The sequence below is a fragment of the Trichechus manatus genome, unplaced genomic scaffold (genome assembly GCF_000243295.1).
Source record: "Trichechus manatus latirostris isolate Lorelei unplaced genomic scaffold, TriManLat1.0 scaffold00207, whole genome shotgun sequence".
In the NCBI taxonomy this organism is placed as follows: domain Eukaryota; kingdom Metazoa; phylum Chordata; class Mammalia; order Sirenia; family Trichechidae; genus Trichechus; species Trichechus manatus.
In genome coordinates, this window is record NW_004444143.1 from 3,049,660 (window position 1) to 3,060,266 (window position 10,607).

The window sequence follows — 10,607 nt, forward strand, 5'->3', positions numbered from 1 at the left end:
GCCCCGCCCCTCTGCCTGCTCCTGCCCCGCCCCGCCCCTCGGCCTGCTCCTCTCTGGCCCCGGCCCTGCCCCTCTGGGAATGCTACTCTGACGTGGGTTCTCACACAGGCTCCAACACTATCGCGTGGCGTATGCAGAGGCTGTGGTCTCCCAGAGGTGCCTACCGCCCAACCCCTTGTCTCTATCTCACAATCTAGGTGCCCTTGGTGATCTTTAAGCGGGAGAAGGAGCTGGCCCGAAAACTGGAGTTTGACGGCCTCTACATCACGGAGCAGCCTGAGGATGACGATGTGAAGGGGCAGTGGGACCGACTGGTGCTCAATACGCCGTATGGACCCAGCTCCCAGCTCGGGGCGGGCAGGGGGAACAGGGCTGGGTTTCCACTCCAGCCGGGCCCGGGCCTCAAAACCTGGAGCTCCCGTCGATGCTGGGCCCTAACTTGTATCTTCCCAGGCCTTAGCCCGCCTCTCCATGAAATAGACACACCTCCCTCCCGTTAAAGTACCATGGGTGTGCTAGGGACGCGTGGAGAGTCCTGGGCCCCAGCCCTGAGATTCGGTTCAGTGAGTCTGCGGTGGGGCCGGTAAACCCGGTTGCCATCAAGTTGATTCTGACTCATAGCGACCCTCTAGGGCAGAGTAGAATTGCTCCATAGGGTTTCCAAGGAGCGGCTGGCGGATTAGAACAGCCCACCTTTTGGTTAGCAGCCGAGCTCTTAACCACTGGGCCGCCGGGGCCCCATAGAGGTGGGGCCCGGGAACCTGCATTTTAAGCTCCACCGCCCCCCCGCCCCAACTGTGGTTCTCACCCAGGTGCCCTGAGTGGGAAATATGAAATCGTTTGGTTCATAAACTTAGCCTAGGGAGGGGATGAGGTGTACAAGGACATTACGGTGGGACTCTGGACCCCATCTACACCCCCGCTGTCGTAAGTTCTTAGTGCTGCTGTAACAGAAATACCACTAGTGGGTAGCTTTCACAAACGGAGATGTATTGTCTCAGTTTAGTAGCCTGGAAGTCCAAATTCAGGGCACAAGCTCTAGGGGAAGGCTCTCTCTCTGTCAGCTCTGGGGGAAGGTTCTTGTCTCAGCTTCTCAGGCAGGCCATCCTTGGAGGTCCCAGGCTCGAAGCAGACTAGTGGGCCACTACTGTCTTCAGATAATGTGCCACATCTGCTCCTTTATATCTCCAAAGTGGTTAATTTAAAACACGCCCTACACCGATAATGGCCACATTAACATCACGAAGAAAATCCTATTCCCAAATGGGATTACATCCACAGGTACGTTGATAGTTACCGTTTTAGTGGATTCTGACAGTATACCCATTGCCGTGGAGTTGATCCCCACTCATAGCAAGCCTGTAGAACAGAGTGGAGCTGCCCCATAGGGTTTCCAAGGCTATAATCTTTACAGAAGCAAATTGCCACATCTTTCTCCCACGGAGTGGCTGGTGGGTTTGAACTGCTGACCTTTCAGTTAGCAGCCGAGTGCTTTAACCACTGAGCCACCAAACCAAACCCGTTGCGTTTCAGTTGATTCCGACTCATACGGACCCTATAAGACAGAGTAGAACTGCTCATAGGGTTTCCGAGGAGCTGCCGGTGGATTCGAACTGCCGACCTTTTGGTTAGCAGCCGAGCTCTTAACCACTGTGCCACCAAACAACCAAACCCGTTGCCATCAAGTCGATTCTGACTCATAGCGACCCTGTAGGACAGAGTAGAACTGCCCTATAGAGTATCCAAGGGGCGGCTGGTGGATTTAACTGCCGACCTTTTGGTTAGCAGCCGAGCTCTTAACCACTGCGCCACCAGGGCTCCTTAAATCTTCAGACACACACTTCTCCAAAACCCCCCCACCCCAAACACACACTTTATCGGCCACCTTTACTGGATGCTAGGGCATCAACTCAGCGCTCTGAAAAGTGGTAAATAAGGGGCAAGAATCATCAAACAAAACGTTTACCAGTTAAAACAATGTGAGAACGCACACCACCCTACTGGAGCGGGGGACAGAGCCAGGCTGCCAACTCGGACCCCCCTCCCCACATGCAAGAGCCTCCCCAGTGCCGCCATCCTTCCACACATGCTGGCTGTGAACTCAAGCCCCCTGCCTGGCCTGAGCTCCACCCAAGATGGCAGTGGAGGTAATGGTTGACCTTGGGCTCCACCCAAGATGGCAGCGGAGGTAATGGTTGACCTTGGGCGAGCTTCACGGTGTAGGGTATTTAGAACCTGACCCCGAGTAAGGTGAGGCCCCACTGTACAGAGTTCCTGGGAAAACAAGCGTTGGAACCAAGACTGCCTGCTAAGGAAAAGAATTTCCAGTCACCCGGGCCTGGCTGGGGCTCCTATCCCTTTCCCTCTGACATCTCACGGTTCCTATCTCTTGGCAGGTCTTTCCCCAGCAACTACTGGGACAAGTTTGTGAAGCGGAAGGTGAGCGGATGTAGACGGGGATGTGGAAGGGCCTCCCAAGCTGGGTCCCTTCCCCCCGCCAGGCCACCCAAGCGCTGCCAAGCACTTGCTGGGTGACCTTGAGCAAAGGGCTTTGCCTTCTCTGAGAAGTGTCTGTTTCCCCACCTTGAAATGGATGTAATAATCACACCTCCCCTCAAATGAGATCATACACGTCAGGTGCATAGCATAGTGCCTGGCACAGAGTACCAAAAAAACCCAAAGACGTTGCCGTTGAGCTGATTCCAACTCATAGTGACCCTGTAAGGACAGAGTAGAACTGCCCCCATAGGGTTTCCAAGGAGCGGCTGGTGGATTCAAACTGCTGACCTTTTGGTTAGCAGCCAAGCTCTTAACCACTACACCACCAGGGCTCCTGGCACAGAGTAAGTACTCGATAAATATTAGTTATTTATTCAAAAAGTTAAACATAGAATTACCATGTGACCTAGCAATAAATTGCGATCCTAGGTATATACCCAAGAGAACTGATAACAGCGACCCACACAGATCCTTTGGCATGAATGTTCATAGCAGCTCTATTTACAATAGCCAAAAGGTAGAAAAAACCCAAGCGTCCATCAGCAGATAGATGGATGGGTAAACAAAATGTGGTATATACATACAATGGAATATTATTCAGCCATGAAAAGGAATTAAGTCCTGATACATGCTACAGTGTGGATGAATCTTGACAACATTTTGCTAAGTGAAAGCAGCCAGGTGCAAAAGGCCACGTGGTGTACGATTCCATTTCTGTGAAACATCCAGCTAAGTAAACCCATAGAAACAGAATACAGGTTGGTGGTTGCCGGGGGCTGGGGGGGGGGAGTAACGGGGAGTGGCTGCTTGTTTTATGGGGTTTTATTTGGGGAGGATGGAAACGTTTTGGCACCAGATAGAGGTGGTGGTTGCGACACATTGTGACTGTCCCGAACACCGCTGAATCGTTCCCTTTAAAATGGTTAATTTTGTGTTATGTGAATTTCACCTGAAAAAAAAAAAAGAAGTCCATGAGGGAGGAAATGAGGCACATGTTTCAAGTGCCCAGACTCTGGAGCTGGATTGCCTGCTTTTCCACGCCTAGCCTTCTGTGCCTCAGTTTCCCTCACTTTCAAAGTGGGTTAAAAATATGCCAACCTCACAGGGTTGTTGTAAGGATACCACACAAGCAGTAGCTGGCACATAGGAAAACACTAGGTAAGTGTTGGCTGTTACCATCATTCATTCATTCAGCAAATGCTTATTGAGCACCTACTGGGTGCCAGGAACTGTTCTAGGGACCTGGGATCCAGCAGTGAGCAAACCAGTGATTCTGATGTTCGGGTTGGAAAGCCAGATGGTAAACACATTTATAACATTCAGGTGGTGAGACATGTTGTGGGGGAAAATTGAGCCATGAAGAGGGATGGGGAGTGTGTTGTGTAGGTCAGGAGAGGTGGCTGTTTTACGCAGAGTGGTTGGGAAAGGTTGTGCTATTTAATAAGGAGGTGAGGGAGTGAGCCAGGTGGAAATCTGGGGCAAAGATTGTCCTAGGCAGGGGGAACAGATAGTGCAAAGGCCCTGAGGCAGGAATGTATTTGAGGAACTGCGAGGAGGGCCCTGGGCTGGAGCCCAGTGATCCAGGAGGCAAGTGGGAGGAAGCGAGCTCGGAGAGGTGACAGAGGCTGAACTGTATAGGCTTTCCTGGCTGCTAGTTGTTACTCAGCCCCCAGCACGTGGTGACCCCACGCACAACGGAATGAAACGCTGCCGGGTCCTGTGCCATCACATCTCCGTGACTGGCTACAGGTCAGACCTCTGTGAGCCACAGGGCTTTTTACTGGCGGATTTGTGGAAGTAGATCACCAGGCCTTCCTTCCTAGTCTGTCTTAGTCTGGAAGTTCTGCTGAAACCTGTTCAGTATCACAGCACCACGCAAGCCTCCGCTGACAGATGGGTGGTGGCTGAGCATGAGGTGCGTTGGGCTGGAATTAAACCTAGGTCTCCCACATGGAAGGCGAGAATTCTACCAGTGAACCCCCATGCACCTCACTTCCTTGTCTATCTGCCTAAAAATAATAAATTATCCCAACTAATTGGGCTAATGAGGGTCCCCCCTCGAGGACCTTGGAGAAAGCTCTGATCCTTCTCCCCAGAAAAAAATGCATCTCCAATTTCCCACACAAAGCTCAAGGTGTCCCCAGAAGCCCTGAAGCAGGCTGTGACCCCCTCACCCCGGCCATGCCCACACTGCCCAAGGTTGTCCTCTGCAGGTCCTGGACAAGCATGGTGACATCTACGGGCGGGAGCGGATTGCTGAGCTCCTGGGCATGGACCTGGCCACGCTGGAGATCACAGCCCACAACGAGCGGAAGCCCGAGCCACCGCCGGGGCTGCTCACCTGGTGAGCCAGGCAGCCCTGCTGTGCTGGCCTGGGGAGGCAGGGGAGGTGGCCGGGTCTGACGCCTGGGCACCTGGTTATCTCCCCCTGTACAGGCTCATGTCCATCGATGTAAAGTACCAGATCTGGAAGTTCGGAGTCATCTTCACAGACAATGTGAGGACAAGTCCACGGTGGGCGGAGGGGAGCTCTAGGACGGTTCAGGGGCTCTAGCCCCGGGTGTCCCTACCAAGGAATGACTCCTGGGCCCCTGTCTACCTCTGATCCCAGGGTACCCACTGACCTCCCCCTCAGGCTCCTCATGTCCCGGAGTGCTCCCCGTCCCCAGAACATCCTCTGACTCCCCCAGAGTGCTCTTGAATTCCCAGACGACTTCCTTCTGCAGAGGGCTCCCCAACTCCCCCCAGGATGCCATCTCCCTCAGAGTGAGTCATCAGCCCAGAGTGCTCCTGAGCCTCCAAAGGCTCCCCAACTAGAGACAGCACCCTGACACCAGAGCACCCTCATGCTCTCATATGTTCCCTGACCCCCTGAGTGTCCCAGATTGTGTCCTCACCTGGGTATATACCCGAGAGGCTTGCAAACAGGGACTCTAACAAATCCTTGTACACACGTGTTCACAGCAGCGGTTCTCACCATAGCCAAAACAGTGGGAACAGCCCAAATGTCCACCAACAGATACATGGGTAAACAAATTGGGGTATTTCCATACAGTGAAATATTATTCAGCCATAAAAAAGAATGAAGTCCCAATACATCTGCAACAGGGATGAACCCCAAAACCATAATGCTAAGTGAAAGAAACCCAACAAAAACCAAATTCATTGCTGTCGAGTCGATTCCGACTCATAGCGACCCGATAGGACAGAGTCGAACTGCCCCATAGGGTTTCCAAGGAGCAGCTGGTGGATTCGAACTGCTGACCTTTTGGTTAGCAGCTGAGCTCGTCACCACCGCGCCACCAGGGTTCCCTAGTACCAGCTAACAAAGGTACACCAAAACCAAACCCATTGCCGTCGTCGAGTTGCTTCCAACTCACGGTGACGCTATAGGGCAGAGTAAAGCGAAAGAAGCCAGCCCCCAAAGATCACCTGGTGAATGCTTTCATTTACATGAACTATCCAGAGTCGGCAAATCCACAGCGAGAGATGCAGACTGTCAGGCCCGTTGACCCTCTCGAGTGGTGCCTGACCCCCCAGGATGCTCCCCACGCGTCCCTGCGTGCTCCCTGACCCTGACCTCTGTGCCCACAGTCCTTTCTGTACCTGGGCTGGTACATGGTGATGTCACTTCTGGGGCACTACAACAACTTCTTCTTTGCTGCCCACCTTCTGGACATTGCCATGGGGGTCAAGACGCTGCGTACCATTCTCTCCTCCGTCACCCACAACGGGAAGCAGGTGTGGACGGGGTCTGGCTGAGGAGCGAGTGCTGGACCAGCGGTGTGAGCTGGCAGGGATGAGCCAGCGGGCCGGACCGGGTGGTGAGGGCCGGGGCGCGGGCTGGGCAGAGCACCGGTGAGGGGTAAGGCTGGGCAGGCGGGCTGAGCCAGGGACGAGTGTGGGTAGCGAGGCCCAGGGTATGAGGGCCCAGTGAGTTGAACGGCGGTAAGGGCTGGCAAGGCTGGGCACGGGAGAGGGTCAGCTGAGGTAAGGCTGATCCGCCCCTGCCTGCCCCCAGCTGGTGATGACCGTGGGCCTCCTGGCAGTGGTGGTCTACCTGTACACCGTGGTGGCCTTCAACTTCTTCCGCAAGTTCTACAACAAGAGCGAGGATGAGGACGAGCCCGACATGAAGTGCGACGACATGATGACGGTGAGCCCCCATCCCCCAATGCGCTTGTGCAAGTTTCTGACCCTCCCGGATCCTTAGTTTTCCTGTAAGTAAAATGGGCTCATAATAGTACTTACCTCATGGACTTGTGAGAGTTGCATGAACTGATAGACGTAAAGTACTTTGAACGGTGCCAGGCACACAAAACCAAACACCAAAACCGTTGCCATTGAGTCGGTTCCGACTCATAGCGACCTTATAAGGACAGAGTAGAACTGCCCCATGGGGTTTCCAAGGAGCGGCTGGTGGATTCGAACTGCTGACCTTTTGGTTAGCAGCCTAGCTCTTAACCACTATGCCAGCAGGGTTCCCCAGGCTCAATAAATGTTAGCTAGAGTCCCTGGGTGGTGCAAATGGTTAACATGCTCAGCTGCTAATGGACAGGTTGGAGGTTCAAGTCCACCCAGAGGCGCCTTGGGAGAAAGGCCTGGTGATCTACTTCTGAAAAATCACCCATTGAAAAACCCTGTGGAGCACAGTGCTACTAGGACGCACGTGGGGTCCCCATGCGTTGGAATCCACTTGATGGCAACTTGTTCCTGGTTAAATGTTAGCCATTGTTTTAATATTATCTGGGTTTTTAAAAAATATTATTATTGGAAAGGTGCTGTAGCAGAGAGCCCCTGCCCCTTCCAAGCTGTGTAATTTGGGGTAGGCTCCTCAACCTTTCGATGCCTTTGTTTGCTGTTTTCTAAAATGGGTGTGGAACAACAGTGCCTGCCCCGTAGGGTTGCTTTTAGGTCTAAATGGTCCTCCCTGATCATCTCAGGCATAAAAGTCTTAGAACAATGCCTGCCATATACTAAGGATTATGTAGATGTTAGCTACTATTATCATTATCTATAATTAAAAGTTTCACCCAAAGTCCCAGCATGCAATGCATGTTTATATTTTCTTTTCTATTCTATTAATTGTGGTCACAATCCAAATTGAGTTTAACCTGCTAGTGGCCTGGGTCACAGTTGAAACGACCATTTCAGGCAATTGTCTTAGAAGGGGTCCTGCCATCCAGCTCACGGGTCTTCTGCTCTCAGGACTAAGTCCAGCTCCTAACCTGCCATTTGAGCCCCTGCCAGACTTGGTCTTGCCTGCCCACAGCCTTGCTTCCACTGCAGTCACTGGCCTCAGCTCTTACCCAAGACAAGCTGGGTTCTCTTACTTTTGGGGGACACAGAAAGAACAAGTGTGGTGTCTTTCCCAAGTGCCAGGCGGACCATGGCTTCCTTCTGCTCAGAACCTTCTTGTGGCTCTTCAGTGCCCTCTGAATAAAATCCAGTCCCCTCATAAGGCCCAGGAGGAGCTGGCCCGCACTGAATCTAACCACAATCCCTCTTGCTGTATGGTCTCCGACCATCTGGTCCTCTTTCAGTTCCCCTAAGGCTGTGTTTCCTCCCGACTCAGGCCCTTTGCACTCGTGTTGACTCTGCTCCCCACCCCAAGCCTGACATACACAGAACCCTTTATGTGACCTTTCAACTTAAATGACATCTCCTACAGGAAGCCCTCCCTGGACAGGGCCTGCAGAGCTCTGCAACTAGGCCCCACCTCATCTCTCTTCTCACAGTGGCTCACAGGAGCTCTATTTTCCAGACTCTCTCAACCTCTTTTAGTTCCTCATGGCAGCAAAATGTATTCTTTCCTCCCCAATGGTGATGTAACACGTGCGGTTTTCTCTGCCTGGAACACTCTTTCCCACCTCACCTTCACCTAACACCTCCTTCACGTTTCAGCTCACACGTGTCTCCTCTTCCAGGAAGCCTCACCTGATCATCCAAGCTGGGTCAGGAGCCTCCACCGGGCTCTCAAAGCTTCCTGGGCCTTCCCCATCCTGGCCCCGACCCCTCCCCTCTGCCCGCGCCTCCCCAGTCCCGCCCCGACCCTCCGCCCGCGCCTCCCGGTGCCGCCCCGACCCCCTCCTCCTGTGCCTCCCGGGTCCCAGCCCCTCAGCCTAGGCCTCTGAGGTCCCAGTCCCGACCCCTCCGCCCGCGCCTCCCTGGTCCCGCCGGACCCTCCGCCCTCGCCTCCCCGGTCCCACCCTCCGCCTGTGCTGTCCCTATCACAGCCCCGACCACTTCTGAGCTGTCACACGTCTGTGAGCCCTGTGAAGGCAGGGCCTAGGGCTGTCTCAGTCACTGCAGTGTCTCCAGTCCCGGCGGGTACTCAGTGAATGTTGGATGACTGGCTAAGTGACCACTGTGTTCCTCCCCCCCGCCCCCACCCCAGTGTTACCTGTTTCACATGTACGTGGGCGTCCGGGCTGGCGGGGGCATCGGGGATGAGATAGAGGACCCAGCAGGCGACGAGTACGAACTGTACCGGGTGGTCTTCGACATCACTTTCTTCTTCTTCGTCATTGTCATCCTGCTGGCCATCATCCAGGGTGAGCGCTGACTGGGATCGTGGGAGATGGGGCTCGGTGCAGAGGCAGGATCGCCCCTGGCTAAGAGTGCAGACCGCGTATCCAGTCTGCCGGGATTCAAACCCTGGCCCTGCTTGTCCCTACTGTGAGAACTTGGGCAAACGAACTCTTTGGGCCTCAGTTTCTCCATCTGTAAAATGGAGGTGTTAATGATACCCCAACTAACCTTATAGGGGTGTTGTGGGGATTAATTCAACCATCATACATGCTAAGTGTCTGGCACATAGTAAGGACTCAGTAAATGCTAGGTGTTACTATTCTTAGGGAGCGGGGTGAGATTGGGGAGATGAGGGCAGGGTGTGGAAGGCAAGGCCCAGAGGTCCGCAGCCGGGGGATCGAGGAGTCTGAACTGGGTTAGAGGTGGGACACACTGACCCTGCGCCCTGCCACCCCAGGTCTCATCATTGACGCTTTCGGTGAGCTCCGAGACCAGCAAGAGCAAGTGAAGGAGGATATGGAGGTGGGTCTTGTCTGGGGACGACAAGAGGGATTAAGGGACCCTCGGGGGGTCAAGTGGATCTCGACTCTGACGTCTCCCACCATCCACAGACCAAGTGCTTCATCTGCGGAATCGGCAGCGACTACTTTGATTCGACACCGCACGGGTTCGAGACCCACACGCTAGAGGAGCACAACCTGGCCAATTACATGTGAGCGCCGGCCGGCTAGCCAATCAGGAGGGCGGGGGTGTGGCCGCTGGCTGTGTTTGTGTGGGATCCGAGCGGGTGGGTGAATTCCCAGCCAGCCAATCAGGAGAAGGGAAAGGTGAACCTGACGAATCTGCCGGCCCCCGACCCCACAGGTTTTTCCTGATGTACCTGATAAACAAGGACGAGACAGAACACACGGGTCAGGTAAGGGAGTGTTATTGGGGGCACACTGGACAGAGCACGGAGAGATTTAATGTAGAACCAAACCCCCAAAACCCGTAGCCGTCGAGTAGCTGTGGAGTCGATAAGGACTCATAGCAACCCTATAGGACAAAGTAGAACTGCCCCACAGGGTTTCCAAGGCTGTAATCTTTACTGGGAGCCCTGGTGGCTCAGTGGTTAAGAGCTCGTCTGCTAACCAAAAGGTCTGCAGTTGGAATCCACCAGCCGCTCCTTGGAAACGGTATGGGGCAGTTCTACTCTGTCCGATAGGGTCGCTGGGAGTTGGAATAGACCGGACGCAACGGGTTTGGTTTGGGTGTCTAATCTTTACGGAAGCTGACCGCCGCATCTTTCTTGTGGGGAGCAGCTGGTGGGTTCCAACAGGGGATGATAAAAAGGGCACACAAAGCGTTTCAGGATGTGAGCACCTGGCTCTCCCCCTCCCTGCAACTCTAGGAGTCTTATGTCTGGAAGATGTACCAGGAGAGATGCTGGGATTTCTTCCCGGCTGGTGATTGTTTCCGCAAGCAGTATGAGGACCAGCTTAGCTGAGACACCCCAGCTGGCCCTCCCCCCACAAGTGCCTTATTCTCATGGCAAGCCCCTTCGCCCCCAACCCCTTCCCTCTCCCCAGGCATCTGGG

At 54.1% G+C, this 10,607-nt stretch overlaps 1 protein-coding gene across 1 annotated transcript in view; it reads left to right on the forward strand.

The window, feature by feature from the left end:
• RYR1 (ryanodine receptor 1) overlaps nucleotides 1-10,543 on the forward strand; it is a 131,783-nt gene extending 121,240 nt beyond the window's left edge. The window contains exons 98-108 of the mRNA XM_023742308.1: nucleotides 198-328; nucleotides 2,397-2,439; nucleotides 4,713-4,843; nucleotides 4,936-4,996; nucleotides 6,094-6,240; nucleotides 6,521-6,655; nucleotides 8,897-9,053; nucleotides 9,488-9,552; nucleotides 9,642-9,742; nucleotides 9,895-9,946; nucleotides 10,421-10,543. Of these exons, the coding sequence (XP_023598076.1) occupies nucleotides 198-328; nucleotides 2,397-2,439; nucleotides 4,713-4,843; nucleotides 4,936-4,996; nucleotides 6,094-6,240; nucleotides 6,521-6,655; nucleotides 8,897-9,053; nucleotides 9,488-9,552; nucleotides 9,642-9,742; nucleotides 9,895-9,946; nucleotides 10,421-10,516 (1,119 nt within the window). The 3' untranslated portion in view covers nucleotides 10,517-10,543. The remainder of the gene's footprint in view (nucleotides 1-197; nucleotides 329-2,396; nucleotides 2,440-4,712; nucleotides 4,844-4,935; nucleotides 4,997-6,093; nucleotides 6,241-6,520; nucleotides 6,656-8,896; nucleotides 9,054-9,487; nucleotides 9,553-9,641; nucleotides 9,743-9,894; nucleotides 9,947-10,420) is intronic.
• Nucleotides 10,544-10,607: the final 64 nt, after the last annotated feature.